General features: G+C 43.4%; 1 protein-coding gene across 2 annotated transcripts in view; it reads right to left on the bottom strand.

Annotated features, from left to right (window-relative positions):
* Positions 1–20,495, bottom strand: part of rhbdl3 (rhomboid, veinlet-like 3 (Drosophila)) — a 50,812-nt gene that overhangs the window by 12,061 nt on the left and 18,256 nt on the right. The window contains exons 3-5 of one of the 2 annotated variants that reach the window (XM_071519782.1): positions 8,646–8,825; positions 3,507–3,731; positions 2,793–2,941 (exon numbers count right to left, since the gene is read on the bottom strand). In XM_071519782.1, the coding sequence (XP_071375883.1) occupies positions 2,793–2,941; positions 3,507–3,731; positions 8,646–8,825 (554 nt within the window). The remainder of the gene's footprint in view (positions 1–2,792; positions 2,942–3,506; positions 3,732–8,645; positions 8,826–20,495) is intronic. The other variant, XM_071519784.1, reaches the window with a different exon arrangement.

Genomic DNA, 20,495 nt, shown 5'->3' with positions numbered 1-20,495 from the left:
TGGGAAAGATCAGTGGAGCTGAGCTGTTGACGGGATTACATGGTGTGTGTGTGTGTGTGTGTGTGTGTGTGTGCGTGTAGGCAAATGTGTAATATGGAGACACATGAATCAGTCATGAAAAACAACAGTGTCACTATAAATGATGAAGAGTACATGATTAGGAGGGTTATGTTTAAAATGTAATCTGCCGGGGCGTTGTGGTTTACTCCTGTCTTTGACCTTCGTTAAATCCCCCCCTCTCTCTCCCTGTCTTTTCTGTCACTCTTTATTGAATACTTGTTAATAAAGCAAAGAAATGGAAAAATAATCTTAAAATAACCTTGATGATCAATTGTGATCAGTAGCCTAACATTTAACTCCTGGATTAGTGAGTTCCTTAAACTGTGACATCACCTATCATAGCTATAATTATTGATTTCAGTTACTTTTGGGTTACTGTGCCTCCAAATCCATAGAATATGAAGTTAACTGGACAGTTTATGCAATGGATAATGTACAGTGAGTCGGTCATTATCGCAAAATGGATACTTGCCAAAGATATTAATCATAATATCAAAATATTGATAGAATGATTTTATTACAAGCTCAAGTAATTTACATCGGTAAGTTTGCAATTCAGCCTCTAACGAGCAATAAAAAAGTTTTGTGCTCTGCGAATAAATTAAAGTCACATTGGAAAAAACGTACATGTTTCTAACCAAGCTTAGCAGGTGTCTGCAGTAACCAAGTAACTTTTTTTTGGCACAAGGTGTCACGAGTCAATTTGAGTAGAAATCAACAAAATATACCAGACTTCTTGACAGTGGAGTGATAGGACTGGATGTGAAACAGCGGTCTACCTCAGAATTCCTTCATTTAGTATTCGACAAAGCCAAGGAATAATCCAGTTTAGAGACTGCTTTCAATAGTGATGCATAAAAAGATGCTCAATATTCTCCCAGTGACAACGCCTGATTTTCCATAAAACATTATTCTGTTTGTTCAAAAAAGCCATAAAATATTTTTTAATAAGTATTTATCATCTTATCACTGTGACATTTTAAGGCTTTGACTTATTATTTACTGCGTCTCCACCATGGACTGGACAGATCCCAAACTCTTAGTGGTCAGCAGCCCACAGCAGCAGCACTGACCGCCAAACCACAGTGAATCAGCACTGAGATTTCATATTAGAGGGTGTGACTGAGCTTATTCTGTCCCGACAGCAAACAGCAGTCAGATTCAGAGCTGATGAGGCGTATTAAAACACACTGTAGAAGCATTAGCCCGACCAACTAAGCATGTAGATCCATAATAAAATAACCCACTATGGTAATGTTTTTAGAATGCCGTTTTTAAGGTTTCCATGCCAGAAATTTTAAAGGTGCTGTGTGTAGCATTTTAACATTAATACATCATTACCATAGTAATCGTGAGACATTTGTATAATTACCATAAACAGAGACCATGGCCTCTAGCGGCCTCTAAACTGCCGAAACCACTAATCGTCAGACCATTTTCAAATTTTTCTCATTTTTATGCAAATTACACCAGGATATCACAATTAACTTAACAGTGATGTTAAAACATGCACTGTAACAACACTGTAACCTAACACCTTTAAAGAGCGATAAAAGATGTGGTAGTAACATTATTTTCAGCAACATAAACCATTTCAGTATGTTCCCAAGAAATCAATGCATGTTAAACATCTCACTCCTCCCTCTATCCCTCCCTCCATCCTTCCATTAATCCGTCCCAGTTTTACCTTTCCACCACATCCTCGCTGCCATCTCTCCCCCAGCACCTCCGCGTTCTCCTAATTAAATTACTATTTTATTAGTGCTCACCACTGCCCACTGCCTGAGCCTACATTTACCCAGTAGGGTAATTAAACCTGGGGAACCTGGCCTGGCCCCATAATAAAATAGTGTGTGGCGCTTGTGGAGGGGAGGAGAGGAGAGGAGAGGAGAGGAGAGGAGAGGAGAGGGCAAAAGGAGGGAGGGATGGGGAGGAAAGGAGGGAGGTAGGAGGGAAAGAGGGTGGAGAGGGAGAGAGAGAGGAAGGAGGGAGGAGGTATAGGCTGAGGTAGTATAATGTTGGGTTTAATTTAGTTATGTGTCTAGTTGATATCAGTGGATCCTCTTAGCGGGGGATAGGGCGAGAGTGATTATGAAGAGAAATGCTCTCCACGCTCGCATATGACAGCAGCATTGCAGGATACACACATTACACCAATAATCCAATAATAATCACTGGTATGATGATATATGATACTCTCAGTACCGCAGGAGATAGTTTATCAGTTGTTTATTTATTTCCTTTGTCACACACTGGGGTTACTGAATCCTTACATATCCTGAGTTGCACCCTGAGTAGGCACAAAGCTTAAAAATCCTTCTTTTACCCATCTCCCCTCCTTTAACTACATTTCTCCCTCATGATTGAAGAGGATTTAATAGGTAACATCAGCAACATCCAGGCTTTCAGCTGGATTCATTTGCCCAGTCTATTAGATGGAAAATACAGTGTGCAGTGGATGAAAGCAAAGACCCACAACTTCAAATGTTTCAAATGCCATAAAACCAAACCACATCCAATGATGGCATCATAGACATACCTCTAGGTTGGTATTATCAGTATGTAATTTCCACCTAGGGGTGTGTGTGTGACACCCTCAAAAAACCCCTGACATGAGCTCATCCACATGAGTGAACGTGTCACTGAAGCATCCAAACACCCAACTGAGCCGCACAAACGCCTCCTACCCTAATACGTATAATTAGACATGTAATTGTGTGATGTGAGCTCACCCGGCGTGCATGAAGACGTAGCTCAGGTACCTCCAGGCCTGGGCCCGTAGCTGGGGGTGGTACGGCAGGGGGCCCTTCAGGAAGGAGGGGCTGGACACCTGGAGCACCCAGCGGTCTAGCTGGAGCCCGTAGTACATAAACACCGCTACCTGGGAGAGGACAGGGGGGTGAATACATAGTGGGTGATTTGAGGAGGAATGAAATTATTAAATGACCCCCCCCTCCTTTGTTCAGCGGGGGGAAATGTAAAACGAAATCAGTTATTTACCTGCTCAGCCTCATGAATCAAAACAAATTGCTACTGTGATTGGATGCACACTGAATGCAGTCTTTGAGTTTTACTGTTTTTGCTTATCTTCGAGAATTATTGGTCAAATTGCACTGGCTGGGGGAGGGAGGGGAGTTGAAGAAAAATCACTAGGATCAACAAGTCATCATCAAGAATTTCCCCAAAACAAGTGACATTATTTTAGCTCTGTTGGACTGATTTGTCTCGTTTCAAAACAGGTATTGAACCCAAGTGAAATGATCTCACTACTCCACTTATTTCAAGGAAGACAAATTTTAAAACTCAATACATGCACATAATGACTTGTCAAGATGGGCATTTTCTCCTGTGTACTGAGTTGATTGTCAATATACGCAAGGCTTTTACATGTATTTATTTAGTAAGGGAAAGTAGAGCACATACTGATCCATCTCTCCCTGCTTTACCTCAGCGATGGTGATGGCCAGGATGAGCCAGGGCGGGGGGCAGTAGGTGTAGCTGTCGAAGTACCACTTGCGGTCGACCTCGCGGGGCAGCGTCTCATAGGCGACGTGGCGGACCAGCCGCTGGGACAGGCCCAAGCCCACCTCCTCCCTCAGGGCGCAGCCTTTTAACTGCCGGCCCCCCTGCAGAATGGCCCTCCGGAAGCTGTTGGAGCGCTTGTTACTCATCTGGGGAGGGAGAGGGAGGGGAGAGGGAGGGGTGGGGTTAGGGAAGGAAGGGGAAACGGAGGGAGAGCGGTAATGAAAGGGTAGGAGAGAGAGGGAGGGGTGAGAGAGGGGTGAAGGAGGGGTCAGAGAGAGAAAAAAGAAAGAGAATTTTTACTACTTTATTAGCACCAGTTCAGCAGGTTGTTAAATTAATGACAATCCAGTCTCAACCTGCACAGCATCAGCAGCATCAGCTGCTTTACTTAAAGTAATGATATCATCAGGAATGTTCTGGTTAAATTGAATACTTTATCCTGTAATTTCAAGAACTCTGGGTACAGGCCACACACACACACACACACACACCATTCCTCCCCGGTCAAACAGTGACAGCAACCACGCTGCCAGACCCCTCCCACCTCGCCGTGGCAACAGAATGCTTCAAACATCACCTAGCAACCACGGAGCCCTTTTCTTTGTCCCAAAGGACACACTGTTTTCCGTTTATATTTGAAGAGTTCATTTCCAAAACTCAAAAAAAAAAACACTCTCACCTGAAGTTCATCATTCAGTATCTTTCAGTTACAGAGGCTCCCGTTCATCAAAGTGTGATCATTTTTTAAACTGAGGAATTAAGTGACCTGCTCTCCTTTCAAAAGCACTGTCATTTGTATTGACTTTGTGCTATCAATCATGCTGCTAGTGTGGGTGTCACATTTTTCAAATGGTGGGCATCTCATTTTGAAACTCCTCACACACACACACACATACAGTGGGCGTGAACATACAGACATTCCAAAACACACGCATGTGAGCACACAGACACATGTATTTACACACGCACCCACACACACACACACACACACACACACACACACACACACACACAGTGGGTGCGTCCCCCCGAGAGGATTTGAGGAATGTTTTTCCCTTGGTAAGGCTCATATTGAGAATATTCATGGGCCTCCCATAGACCACTAAATGAGGGCGGTCAGGACTCTGTCCAATTCAGATACGGAATCTATCAGTGAGGCTTTGAGGTTTGCCCTTGACTTTGAGATGCAGCAATAATGAAAGCACATGCATTTCAATTGTTTATTTCTTTCTCAAAAGCAAGTGAGTAATTACACCTCACCTGCTTAATTGGGATAACAAGCTTGAGAAATCTTTACTACCATTTTTTAAATGACTTGGGGAGCACACCATGTGTTACCAATAACTGCATAATCAACCACCAAAGCTTCCATTATCCCCTATAATACTGACATTCAATCTCAACTCATTGATGTTACTGGGATATTATCATGGGAATGAATAGGGTAAAAAGTCTTATTCTGTCATTGATCACATAGTGGGAGCCATTCATAGTCGTCCCTCCACCCTGCATATATCTTCATCCAAGCGATTCCTCTTAGCAATACAGCAAGAGTACAACAAGCAGGTAAAAAGTGTGAAGTCCAAAATGTGGATGGAGGGTGCTTAAGCTCCCGGTGGGGAAGCAGATTCTGGTTTATCACGGCTGTAGCAGCCTCAGCTCACTGCTGCTTCCAAGCCTTCCGCCTTTTATTACACTTTGCTGTGTGCTTTACAGGATTCTCCATGACGATGCAGTGACTCCTGTCCCCGTTCTCTCCCTCTCCCACACTCTCTCTCTCCCTCTCGCTCTCTCTCTCTTACTCCCTACTGTTCATGTCACACTCCATAACTCAACTCTACTTTTGCATTTGTGGCTCTAGTGTTGTGGGAAACCCAGATGTGACAGCAAGTGGGTTTTATTTTCAGACAATAAAGATGAGTAATATTGTTTTCAGCAACGGATGGGGATTGGCAAAATAGACTAATTCAATGTGGCACGGTGGATATTAGCTATAAGATCATAATGAATAAATGGTTGGATATAATTATGAGCAGAACTGCAATTTTGCATTGCCTTTCAAATGCTGCCCACGCATGTTGTGGCTGTAATGGATGTTTGTTCAAGTACAATCAACAGACTTATCAGAGCAGTAAGGAACCCTCTAGTTTACAGACAATGGATATACTTTCAAAGTGTTATCCATGAGCAACTCTAATTGCAAATAAAAAAAAAGTACATATCACTACTTTTAATTGGCTTCGATTTGATTGAGTTGGAGAGATATGTGCAAAGAAATAACACTAAAGAGGAAGTAATGATAAGAAGAATGACGTAAAATCAAAATATCAATAAAAAGTGCCATACAAACAGTTGGCTGATGTGTCTTCTGGCACTGTTTAATGAGACTTTTAGCGTCTCTGCAGGGATCACTGTTTGGAGATAAACTTCAGAAAAAGCCAATTATTTCAGCCTTGATGTCAGACACAGAGAACTGTGGGAAAATGATTATGGGTTACCATGGCCACTTCAAGACCGCACACCAGAGAGAGTGGAATCAAACCGCATGCACAAAGAGACACACGCACACACACACGCACACACACACACTCGCTATCCTCTCCAGACCTCCCCCAGGCAGTCATGCTCCATAAAGACAGTTGATTCTTCGAGCAAAGTGATTGCAATTCCTCTCCTCTTTTTTTCTCATAAAAGACATAAAAGAGAGAGTGACGTTGTCTCTATTCACCCACTGGCAAAGGGAGAGGGGAGAGGAGAGGTGAAGGGAACAGATTGGTGTTCAGCCAGCAAGAGACAAAGGGACAATTTCACTGTCTGATCCTTGGAAAACTCTATCAGAGAAGGGGGAGAGAGACAGAAGCTGAGAGAGAGGGTGAGAGAGAGAGAGAGAGAGAGAGAGAGAGAGAGAGATGGAAGAGAAGTAGAGGAAGGGGAAGAAAACTGTAAGCCTTATTAGACAGACAGGAACACCTAAATAACGGAAATGCAAATCCATTATGATCATCGCACTGGGAACAAACAACCGGTTGAACCTGTCTGTGGACGTTTTGGGGAAGTATAAACCCATTACTGAAACAGGGTCTATGTTGCGAGGGCAGAGCCTCAGTGTGATGTATGAGAGAGAGAGACAGAGAGAGACAGCTGGACGGGGGGGGGGAACGAGAGGGAAGAAGAAGTAGTGGGGAAAAGGCTGCGAGTTTACAAAGGCAGAGAGAAAGAGCGAGTAGGTAAAGAGCGAGGAGAGAGGGAGGGAGGGAGGAAGAGGTAAAGAGAGGCGGAGTGAGTGAGCGGTGACTTGAACACAGACTGTGAGGGAGCAGAGAGCAGGCAATTACTGACAATCACACTGACAGGCAGCGTTATGGAAGAGCTGCGCCGCAAAGGAAGGATGGCGCTGCAAATAAACCCCTCGCAGTCTGTGTCTCCGTCTCCTCCTCCTCCTCCCCTTCTTATCTCCTTCCCTGCTTCCTTCCTTCCATCCTTCCTTCCTTTCCTCCCTTTTATTGCAGTCTGTGTTAAGCCTCTGTTGTGGCTGCCTCGGTGAATGTATGGACCATGGGGGCGGGGGGGGGGGGGGCTGGAGGGACAATAGCAGCTAAGAAAAGATGTGCATGTACACACACACACACACACACATACACACACGCATACACATACACACACCCCATTCCTCCCTGTCCCACTTCCACTGCCACACCCTGACCCACAACCTGTCACATGACACGGATGCACCAATAGCAAAAAGCCCCTTGACATTTTTCCAAGCATCCCACAAGCCCATTCCTAGCCCACTGTATTAGACAATAAAGAAAGAAAGATGGATTGGATACACACATACACACACATTCACAGACAACGATGAATTCCCTACATTTTCTACAGACACACCCCTCACCACCCCTCCCAGTTATAATTTACCACCCAACTGATCCCGCTCCAAGATGACTCCACACTGTCCCGGGTCAACAGTTCAAGCTCCCATGAGGAACAGCGAGACAGTGGGAAAAAAAACACAAAAGGATATGAGCACAACCGGAGATGCTTGAGCGAAACCTCGGACAATCAGCAGCAAGCAAGCAGCAGTTTGAAGGTGAAAGCGAAAGTGGGACAAGGTGAGCGTTAAAGGGGGAATTTATCACTAGGCTGCGAGTCGTCTCCTATTAAGAAGCCTCTCCACCTTGTCGGAGAGCTGTTCTTGGAATATGGCTTTTGGGACCGGATGTAAAAATGGGTAAAAAGTTTGATTCATAAAAGAAAAGGCACAGTGTAGACACTGGAGAAAGACAGCATACAAGTAGAGCTGCAACGATTAATCGATTAATCGATTAGTTGTCAACTATTAAATTAATCGCCAACTATTTTGATAATCGATTAATCGGTTTGAGTAATTTGTTAAGAAAAATAAGTCAAAATTCTCTGATTCCAGCTTCTTAAATGTGAATATTTTCTGGTTTCTTTACTCCTCTATGACAGTAAACTATCTTTGGGTTGTGGACAAAACAAGACATTTGAGGACGTCATCTTGGGCTTTCTGACATTTTATAGACCAAACAACTAATCAATTAATCGAGAAAATAATCGACAGATTAATCGACAATGAAAATAATCGTTAGTTGCAGCCCTACATACAAGCATTCAAGGACATCTAGGAACATGAAAAGAAAATATTAGGGATGGGACGATATACTTATCTCACGATACAATTCGATATAACCACAGTGCAATGTAATAAATAAAAGTTTCACATTCAACAAGGTACGACTGTGCAGAATTATGTTTATTTCTGACCCACAAATCAAATTTCTAGCAATGACATTGGTTTGCTAGAATGTAAACAACAATTTAAAAATGTCATTATAAAGTGCAAATAATTTAATAATTTGTGATTACTACAGCAGAATAAAATGTAGCTAATATCATGATTCATTTTACTGCCCCACGATACGTACTGTCACATTTTTGCATCGCGATATATTGAATTGCGATATATCGTCCCATCCCTAGAAAACATAGATACAGATATAGTTTCTGCTGAATGACACAGTGTTGCTGAATATCACTGGAAGGTGTAAAGATCTCACCAGGTTGACAAAGTCCTGGTAGCAGATCTTTCCGTCTGCGTTGCCGTCGGCGAGGGCCAACAGGACCTCCAGCTTGTGGGGGTCGAGCTCTGAGCCGTGGGCCGCCAGCAAGTCCCTGAACCGCTCCGTGCTGATGAAGCCCGAACTCTCTGGGTCATACTGCAGATGAATACACACACACACACACACACACAGTGCAAAATGATTAAGACTGTATGTAGGATGTAAGAGTAGTAGAATGTAAAATAGAACAGACCAGAATAGACACAGATCTTTAGTTGAAGCAAGCTGAACACGACCCACAGTATTTCACAGGCACGACGCACATGCAGCACATTGAAATAAGCACCAGATACAAATAAAAAAAAGTTAGAAGTTCACGAGGGGTCAATGTCTCACTGTGTATAATTTCCTGTTTCAAAAGCCAAAGAAACCATCAGCGGCATTTTAGTCATAGTTCAAGCTACTTGTGAAAGAAACCCTAATTGCTCCAAAGAAGCCCAACTGTTGAGACGAGGCAGTAACTTTTAACAGCTTTGCATTTCACTTTGAAATGACAGTGGGGGCCGCATTTAACCACAGGCTATTTATTTTGTTATTCATAACATAACCGAAAAACAGCAAAGGCATTCGAATATGTCTGGGTGATATTCAAATGCTTGAGAATACCAGAGATATTCAAAGAGCTGAAAAATTCGAAAGACCTTCAGAGTGAAAAGTATTCAGTGATTACCTGACACTAAAATGGGAAAAGATGTTGTTTTTTTTCTTGATGTGTCACCTCTGACATCTTGGTCCCACGCACTCTCTTCTTTCCTTTACACTTACTCACTCCAGAGATTAACCCAAAAGTGGTAATTTATACAGACTGACAGTATCACTTCAGAACACAATGGCTTCAGTGGATATATACTGTATATTTCTGTGTTTAGTATCTGTCAAGAAAGACGCTTGAAAAATGATACACGGTAAAGACAGTCAAGACAATTATTATAGCCTTTTCCTCAGTTTTCCTCAGTTTCCTCACTGCCAGTAATTCCACCTGGAATGCTACGAAGTGAGTCGCTCTCGATCTCTAGAATAAAGACAGAAAGAGAGAGAGAAGGCTGCATCTGTGTTTGAGTAGTTATCTGTTCAACTGAGGATGAACTGGCCTGGAATACGGCATTCCGGGACTCGGATGGTTGATTTGAATGTCAGGTTGTTTGTGAATACAGGCAGAAGACAGCTGCTGCCTCTCTGTGTGTGCATGTGTGTGTGTATATATATACATGCGGCTGTGTGTGGTGCACGAGTGTGTGTGTCTGAGTATGTGCATGTCTGCGTGCGTGTGTGTAAATACGATGCATTCATGCATAAGGATGTGACATTCAGACAAAATGAGCAGAGCGCCCAATTCCAGCACCCCTGAACCGGAAACAGTGCGTGTGTGCGTGTGTGTGTGTGTGCGTGTGTGCGTGTGTGCGTGTGTGTGTGTGCATTCGTGTGTTTGCCATATGCCAGTGTTGGCAGACGCTGAGTAAAGCCAGGCTGGCAGCAGGTGCTCTGTGCTCTACCAAATGACAAAGGAGAGAAGGGGCTCTGGCTCTCCCTCTACCATCATGTTTTTTTTCCCAATGTTACCTAACAGTGATAAAGCAGGTTTTTCCCCCTTTAAGACTACAACTGTCAGTACACTTGTCATTCAATGTGATCGTTGAGATCGGATTGAAAAGATCAGTTTTGGTGACAAAAAAAGTGAAAAAGTCATTTCGTTGTGACTTTAAATCCGTGTCTGCGCGTGACTTTTATGGGTATTTTGTCTGGATTGCGTCCAGACTATATAGAATTCCAGTGACAATGTGAGTCTGACCACTTGCATATCTGGTTTGGGAGGTCCATTAGCAATGTGAGTAAAATCCGATTTTTGTGCATCCAGACCATGCATCCTGGTGTGATTGGATGGCAAAAGTCGCATTGAGATGACAAGTGTAACCATAGCCGATGTATTCAAGAGAGCGGGTCAGAAAGTATGCCATCTGCCACATGGCATCCAGCAGAAGAAGAGGAGGAGGAAGAAACCGAGGATGTTGCAGGATGAATTTTTACATTCCTACTAAAGAACTTTTTTTTACAGCAGCAACTAAAGCAAACAGCAACAACTAATTCTTGACTGCACTACTACTTTGCATAGCTGTGCCATTTAAACATAGAGACTATGCAGCATAGAGTCCAACATGCACACAACACGTCTGTCCCCTTTGAATGTGCACACAACACACCCACACATATCTCTCTCTCTCTCTCTGTCTCTCTCACAAACACACACACGCACACACACACACACACACACACACACACACACTTATAGACACACATGCCTTGATGCATAAAAGTTAAACAAAGCTCTACAGAGTGAACCAACCTTCTCTTGCAGTAAATCAGCCAGTTTCTGCCGAGGACATTTGGTCATGATGAAGTAACGTCAGCCAAAGCCAGTCCCACCGCGCTCAGTGTGTGTATTTGTGTGAGAGAGACAATGTGTGAGTGTGTGTGTGTCTGTGTCGCTGTCACATTGTCTGTCTCAGACTGTGCAGGGTTATTTCCAAGCAGGACTAAAGGATTACAGTCCAATCCAAGACCCCCACTGCCCCCCCATCCCCCTATCTCACACACACAAACACCCCTAAACCCCTTGTCAGCCCTCTCTCCATGCCCCACCCCACCCAGAACCCCCCCTTTACCCTACATTCAGCCCCCTCTCCTTGACTCTCTCACTTTCTCCCTTTCTCTCTCAGTCTTACACTCTCACTCTCTCAGACAAACACACAAGCTCCCTCTGAAAAACAAACACAAACCTATTTAATTTTCATTTTATTCATTTTGTTCATTTACCCGTTATCTCTTTCACTGTCACTCTCAAACACATGCAGCCATATAGATTCCTTCTCTCTCCCAACACGCAATATAGCGCATAACACTCACACACAAACATTCCCCTGCTCCAAGCTTGCAACGCCCGGCTTCATAGTTGAGTGAGCACTCTCTGCAGTCAACAGGCTAGCTGGCAGGGTTGAGTGCAGAGGGACCCACACTAGACAATGGACCCCTAACAGCAATTTCATGCAAGGTTTACCCAATCCCTTTACTCTAATTAGTGACCATTTCCTCTAAATGCACTGAGGGGTTCATGCAGGGAAGGACACAACATGATACTGGAAGCACCACTCCCTCCTCACAAGATCCATCCAAGACTCCTCCAGTGTCCTGCAGAAACTTTTCGGACACTGAGGAAAAACTGGATGAATTTCCTCCATCTGGCTTTGTGTGTTTTTGCTTTTTGCAATGCATTGTGAATGGCTTCACTTGGTCATGAAACATTTTGGCTAATGCAGTACTTGCTTACTGGTAAGTATTTAACTTGGGCATGTATATGCATTCATCATACTGTGAATTTGCTTGAATTGTTATGCCAGAATATTTTAATTTCATGTTATTGTCTGTGGTCCTGCACATAAGGCTTGTTTTGTGAACAACAAAGGGAGTGTGATACAAATCCCTCAGATTAAAATATGCATATCTGCCCCACTCTTTCATTTTGTGACCATTAAGAATATTAGAAGCCCAGCTAAAAAGGCCCTGTATTTAACACACACACACACACACACACACACACACACACACACACACACACACACACATTAATCCTGCAGCAGACATAATACCACATAACAAAGGCAACATACAAGCTTAATTTTGAGGGCTTCTCCATAGCCTGGTGTCAGTGCTGAGGGGAAAAATGAGGGAGGGAGGGTGGGTTGGGGTGTGGGTGAAATGGGGGGGGGGGGTGTAGTAGATTGGGCACAATGCAAGGCTCTGCGTCTTTAGCCTCATTTTCATAAAGCTGCATATTAAGGAGCTGGAGGGTATAGGCAGTTGTGAGGGTTTGGGAGTTCACCAAGTAGTCAGGCTCACACAGTGTGCCTGGAGAAATGAAGGAGCCTGTGCAACCATGAAATATACAAAAGGCTACAGTGAAAAATACACTCAAAACAAGTTCAAATATGATGATACGTAGCTCTCAGAGTTTAGAATGAGGCTTTACAGGGGGACAGAATATATTCTGACCATTTAAACTATCTCATCCATTCTCAATCCAGCCTATAAATCCTCCATGCTTCTCTCATCACTTTGTTGCTGTACCTTTTAATGATCTAGTATCCTATCAAGTGGTTCAACCGAAGCAGAAAAAGGCCTCTGCAGGTTGTCCAGGGGTTCATTACAGGCTATTACAAACCATTGAACTGTTTTCCTGGGTCACCCCCACCCATCAAATCACTTAAAACTAAGAGAAAGAGAAAGGCCAGACAGGAGGTCACTTGAGACTATTTGATCAACTTGACTACTGCGTCTCAGTCCTGGCTGACCTCTAGGACTGTCGGTGACCTTTGACATTTGACCCAGACGAGTACGGGTCACTGTCCAGGAGCCATTCTCTGGAACAGTTCCGCTTGGGAAGTGAATGGAGAGAGAGTTAACTGGGAGAGACAGCTAACAACTCTATCCGATCCTGGGCTCCTAACACAAAACTGGTGGCAAATCTCAAATCCTCTTACACCTACATCACTTGCACTGAATAACTTGTCATGTACTGAGTAACTAAGAGCGTAGTGCCTGCTGACATGCAATAACAAACCAAGAGTGTAGCATGATAACCTAACATGTGTGTGCAAGTGTGTAGTGTGTGCAACCAAAAAGTGTCATACAGAAGCCTTGTGCTTGAGGGCAGCATGGTTTTGAGAATGAAAATGTGTGCCTGCATTTGACAATGTTCAGCACCAAATAAGAACTTCTAATTCATGGTGTAAAAAACAGATGTAAAATATATCATTGAAATGGTGTCCTGGTGGCTTGCTCTGCTAAAGGCTAGGTTACACTAGATGAGTGTTTCGCTGATTCTAAGACAGACTACATCATCCCAGCACTCAAGCCTGACCGTTGCCACAGATTATCCTGTAGTGTGAATGGGCTCTTTGCAATCTAGCCATAATCGTGCAGTGTCAAGCGGTTAAGACTTGCCAAGACTGAAATCTGAGAGAGATCCTGGCAACAGCCAATGGGAGAACGAATGGAGCAGTCGCATTTAAAAACAACTTCCACTCACGCAGATAGTTGACATCAGTAGAGATTCCCAACTCCACTTGCTGCACTCTTGATAAGTTGCAATTGTATTTGGAGGAATACACTTCAATACTTCATATAAAGTGCTGTAAAATGGCAACGCACCTTGTTCAATCCAAATAAGTATGCAATTACAAATTAGGTGAAATTAGTCTAGTCTATTAGTCTAGACTATAATCATTTAGTCTGAATTACTCTCTGTGGGCAAGATTTGAACAGTCAGAACCATACCCTCTCAAATTCCAGATAAATGTATACCGACGAACCTTTTTTTTCATCTATTCCCCCTTATCTTTGTCCAATGTAACATCTGAAAAACTAGAGCTTGTGCTTCCCACTCAGTAGCTGTATCGCTGACGGTAAAGTTGCATCTAAATCATGCGGCCTCAGCAGAAAACGGAACCCAAAACCTTCGGCGCTTCAAGCACCAGGCTCACCAGCAAAGCAGGATAACAGCCTCATCATATCAACATTTCAGACAGGATGAGCACCCTGGCAGCTCCTCAGCATGAAGCACACCACATAATCACAACACGACGGCTTTGAATTGGTATGATGACCCTTGCTGCCTGTCATCCCCTCTTTCACTCGCCAGTCATTCCAATCACTCTCCACTGTCTGCTGCAGAAATGCCGTGAAACCAACTGACAGGACGGGAAATTAAAGTCGCATCCCCTATAAAGTCATCTAATTTCACACTGGCGAATAATACGATCACACAGTTACATGCAGTAACAGGCATGAAGCAGTCATTCAGCAGTGTAACATGCGTGACCTGTCTGATGGGGGTGCAATAACATGCAGGATATCGGCAGGTGGGGTTTCTCCCATTTTTACTGTCACTCTCACTATGCTACTTAACCGGGTAGAAATGTGGTGAAAAGAACATTTTCACTTTTCAGAAAGGTAACAGTTTATAAGCAACAAAGCAGTCAGAGAGCTGCAGCTTCAGCACACCAGCATCTAAAGCCATCTAGGTCAAGATCATGGATCCCACAGCCCCATTTCACCTTTTTATTTTTGGTTTGTTTCATGGCTCTATCTTGAACGACAGCAAAGATATGTTGGTGGACACACACATGAAAAAAAAAAAAATACACACAATAAACACAATGCATCTCTGCTCCCTGGGGTTGCAGTGAAGATATCTAATGTCACACTGGTTAATGACAATATCATACAGGCTGATGCAGGAACAGGCATGACGCGGTTGATCAGCATTGCAACACACATGACCGGACTGTCTGAGGGTGCAATAACATGCGTGACCTAAGCAGCAGGAGCTCCAGCAGTAGCCGTGGAGTTATGGCTCTAATGATAGTGGTGGAGAGGACAAAGGACTGCAGTGAGAGCCCCATTATGTAGTACTCTTAAGTGTGTGTGTGTGTGTGTGTGTGTGTGTGTGTGTTCATGTGAGTGCGCATATAGATGGCTGTGAGGAGAGAGGGACAACACAGACTGAAATGACTTGCTTTTGGCAACACTTCTTGACATTAACGAGCATCAAGAAGAACACTCTAGGTTTCTCTCTCTCTCTCTTTCTCTCTGCAAATGCTTACATTTGCTCTGTATCATATAGCATTATATATTATATTATTATTTCTCATAGCTAAATTACATGTCTGGAAAAAACAGAAGACAATACAAACTCAGCATGCAGCCGCTATATGATAGGGCTGTGCTCTTCTCAAATCTATACTTTATGCTATGTCATATATTCTTATAAACTGCTATATTGCTTTAGGTTTTATGCATGATAATATATTGCTATATTATTGATTTGCTATATTATATATTATTATTGCTCTATTCTAGCTAAATTACTGGCAGAAGCCAGGCAGCATGCAGTCTGTCCAGCAGGATAATTTCATGTCACATAGTGTGCACCACTGTGTTGTTGTTATTATAAGGGCTGTGCAGTAAAAACAGCCTCTACCTGCTCTATCTGCTGACTCAGAGACAAAACAAGCTGCCTATTAGACCATCCAGTGTATGATTTATATTCTACAACACATCAAACTTCTTATTAAAACTCCCAACAATTAGGCAGCACTGTACTACACATTATTGTCAGTGTCCTGCAAACACGTTGCGTCACCATTTGAAAAGCAGAGAAAAACTGCTGTTTTCAATAATTGGTCCTACAGGGTTATGAAACAACTTGCAATAAAGATAATAAAGGCTTGAAGATGTCAAGGCTTGTAACAATGCATTATGTAATAACACAGCATTATGTAATAACTCGACAAAATGTAAGAAATTTTCACTTCATTTTGTAATAATACCCACATTTTGTAATAATCTGCCGCATTTTGTAATACACAGCCTGAATCGGGGTGATGTGGTCTGACCTTTTGGTCCCTGTAAGAACTCTAGCAGCTGCATTTTGAATAAGCTGAAGCTTTTTGATGGTCTTTTTGGGGAACTCTGTCAAAAGACCATTGCAGTAGTCTGCTAGCAATAAAAGCGTGAATTAGTTTTTCCGGGTCGGCTTTTGACATGAAGTCCCTGAGTTTGTCTGTATTTGTAAGATGATAAAAAGCTGATCTTGTTACTGCTTTTATGTGGCTATTTAGACAAAGATCAGAGTCAACTATAACGCCGGCCTAATTTAATATTTGAGAAGTTTAATTTAGCTTAATTGTTAAAAATATAACATGTGTACAGATGAAGACATCCATTTTGGTTGGTTATTACATAATGCACTGTATTATTTTCATCATAAAAAAAGTGCATCTCCTGCATTTTGTAATAACCACCGCAATATGTAATAATTTATTACAAAATGCGGAGAAATTTATTACATATTGCGTTCAAGCTGTGTATTAGAAAATGCGGCAGATTATTACAAAATGTGGCTGTTATTACATAATGAAGTGAAAATGTATTACATTTTGTTGTGTTATTACATAATGCGTTGTTACAAGGCTCTTCAGGATACTTTCCATATCCAGAAAGTAATATTGATATTAGACTATTGAAACTTGTACTGCAGTAGAACTTCTCTTTAGCAACAATACAATTTTTTAACATAAAATACTACAAAAGTAACAATACATGATACCATACATGACAATAACATTGGCATAACCAAAGAATGTGGATTCAAGTGCAAGGACAACACCTACATTTTGCTGATGGGCCCTGCTGCTTCAAGTTTCATTCAAGTACTGTGACCATAACAACATTACAGAAAGACACAGAAAATGTGAGAGCCACTCTGCCTCAATAACGGAGACATCCAGGACAGCTAATTAAGCTGCTGTGGCGCAACACTAAACCTATGGAGTGCAATACCATGATACAGAAATACAACTCTACAGCCATCACAGTGTTTCTATATGGCCTGTACTAGCCTTGACAAGAGGCCTTATTTATTAGTTTCTTAGTTTCATTTCTTAGTTGAAACCTGTTGCTGTGGTCCTCTAAGTAGTGAAACATCTTACAGACATGGAAGTCATACAGAAAAACTGCAGTATAAATGTATGTTAGTGTCTTGGTAAAGTCAGAGATGGAGAACAATGGCAGGCAATTAAGAGCAGGGTCATTAAGCAACTAATCAACACTAATGAAGAGCTATGAGGCCTAGGTAGCTTAACGGCTGCTAGAAGAGTCAACACACACATCATACACACACACACACACACACACACACACACACACACACACACACACACACACACAGTATATGCATGTGTTTACATCTCAACTGCTCTTGACTGAAGCTAATTAGACTTCTGTCATACAGCACTTGAGCTACAGAGTGTAAGGTCACAATACACTACAAAGTATAGTAAACAGTACAGTACAGGCCTTCTTATGGGCCAGTAGTTGCAGAGCTTCAGCAGGATGTTAACACCATGTGCATAAGACCATTAGACAATTGATCAACAGGTCTAATCTTCATTTATTGATCAACAGAGCCTAATCTTCATTTATTGATCAGCAGGGCCTACTCTTAATCTTCATGATTAATGAAGAGCCATGTGGGGCTACTTTAACACATTGCAGGGTCACGGGAGACAGCGCACACACACACACACACACACACACACACACATATATATGCACATACAATTACCTGTGTGTCTGTCTAAATACACATAAACTCACCACTTTTCTAGGTTTTTTTTTATCATTGTGGACATGTGGATGTCACAATATAGCAGCAGCATGCAGGCACATACACACATACGCACACACACACACACACATGAAAACATGCACACAGTTACTCAGCTTCCTGATGCTTCTTAAAGACAAAGCCTGAGTGTTCCCTTGACATGGACCAATTAGCAGCTCTAATAAAAAAGCCAGCCTCGTTAGAGAGGGAGAAGCTCGTTAGTCTCTCCGCTAATTACCCTGGAGCACCGGGGAGGACAGGAGAGAGCCGGGGCACCTCATTCACTGGCCATCACTCACACACACTCAGACACAGCAGAAATGCACATACACACACACACTTTCTCATGTTAATCAGGTTTTTCAGGCGGTGCCCTTGCTACCAGGGGGTCTTCCCTGTGTTATCTCTATCTCTCTCCCTTTCTTTCTCTCTCTCTCTCTCTCTCACACACACACACACACACACACACACTCACACACTCTCTTTTGTCACATTATCTGACACAGCTGAAATAGCACATTATCTTCCCTTGTCAGTGCCACTGGTAGTCGGGAGATGCTCTGTAGTCTCTGAGCTTATCAAGCGGCCTGCTGACAGGGCCCAGACTTGGTCTCATCTAGGAGACTAGTTCAGCTTGAGTGGAGCCGGCAGCTTGTCAGCGAGCAAAAGACTCTGAAAGGGAAGGCGGGGTAGAGGACAGAGGGGTGAAAGGTCAAAACTCTTGACTGACAGCTGACATCTCCCAGAAGTCTGCAGACAAGACAGAGGGGCAATCCGGCATCATGGAGGGAAATCCTGGTGTCAGTGAGGGAGGCATTGTGTGGTGTGTGTGTGTCTGAGTCAGAGAGAGAGAGAGAGAGAGAGAGAGCGAGAGAGAGAGAGAGAGAGAGAGATAGATTTTTTCTAACGCTTGACCCCCTCCAAAGGTCTCGTTTAAGAGCGGTAAAGAGAACTTTTTTTTTCACACTTTCAGTATCAAAGAGCATCAGATTGTGGAAAGTGTAAGGGTTGTAAAGGCTTACACACACACACACACACACACACACCTATACACACATATACGCATATGCCTACACACATCCATCAGTACAGTTAGTAAGGATAAGGTGCTACGTTCACTGAGGCACATCTGACGTGAACAGGTCTAATTTAAATCAATCTGTCTCTCTCTCTCTCTCTCTCTCTCACTTTCCCCGTCTCTCTCTCATAGCCTTGGTCTGACAGCTCCTGACTCAGGCAGGCACTGATGGGCTACCAGTCCAGGCAGTGGGCAGTGGGTTGTTCATTGTTCTCTGACAGAGAGAGAATTCAGAGTTACCCAGACAAAAGTAACACTGTTCACAGCTAAAACAGAGAAGAGCCAGGACTGCCACAGCATAGTCCAGTACAAACTGATGAGAGGGATTGTTATTCAGGGCCGCATGCTCTTCCTTTAAATCTCACCTTTGTCTGATGAGAACCACAAGTTCCAGTCAAGTTGACTCGTGTCACTCTGCAACTAGAACACTCTGGTCTCTCCGCTCTACTTCAGTCATTCTCATTCTCATTCCTATTCCTATTCTCATTACCATCAAGGCATTCAAACTGAACTTTGCCTCCATTTCTTCAAGGACCAAATATCAACCTGGGGCTAACACAGATGGGCAGATCCAATATGTCCCTGATCCTCCCAATCAGATCCCCCGCTGGTGTCGGTTGGCCGCTGAGCGACGGGACGACGGCAGAGTGGGGCGGGACGCAGGAGCGAAAGGATCTGATGAGCTGCCACGGTTTCGCACCATTAATTACCCAGACATCACCTCTCCCGTCGAGGCGGATTCTGCAGGAAAAGGTCAGCCGTCTGGCTCACACAAAAACCGTCTCACCATGCGTGTCACGGCCCCCGCTGGCCCGGCCAGCGCTCGGCCCACGTCACACTTTGGAGACATGACTAATGCCTCGACAAGACTTCTAATAGCCCCCCAAAATGCCACAGCCGCATGTGGTAATGCAGCCATAAACAACACCTAGACTCGCAGGCTAAGGCCAAGGCCACAGAGGAGCCAGATGAATGAGGGAAGGGAGAGAGAACAGGGGGAGCGGGTTAGGGGGTGGTGGGTGGTTTGGGGGGATTTGGTAAGAACAGGAGAGAGAGGAGGACAGATGAGACACGGAGACAAGAGAGATAGATGCATGAAACGACAGGACCAAGCGAGGAAGTCTAAAGAAAAAGAGAGGGTAAAGAATTGAAAAGTTCACACCTGAATAACAAAGGAGGTATAAATAGATGAGGTGATAAATGGCTGGACCTCAGTGTGATGCACTGTGCGTAATGCCGGTCTGAACCCACCTGGGAGCCCCGGTGCTGTCTGAGCTCAGAAGAATAAGGACAGGATGGGGAGTCTAGAGAAAGACGGAATATCCCACTTTTTGACATTTTCGAGCTGGAACCTTACTCCAAAATAGCTACTCTGCTGATTTGTGATCATCTAATAATGCCACAGCCTGTATGTAACATACTGTAATGATGCCTACGCCCTCCGTCTCATATTGAATAGTATTGAACA

Source organism: Centroberyx affinis, unplaced genomic scaffold (assembly GCF_046629955.1).
Source record: "Centroberyx affinis isolate AG114_WGS23_722 - 3 ecotype Tasmania unplaced genomic scaffold, CSIRO-AGI_Caff_v1 ptg000735l_1, whole genome shotgun sequence".
Classification (NCBI taxonomy): Eukaryota; Metazoa; Chordata; class Actinopteri; order Beryciformes; family Berycidae; genus Centroberyx; species Centroberyx affinis.
This window is presented reverse-complemented; position numbering and strand designations above follow the sequence as displayed.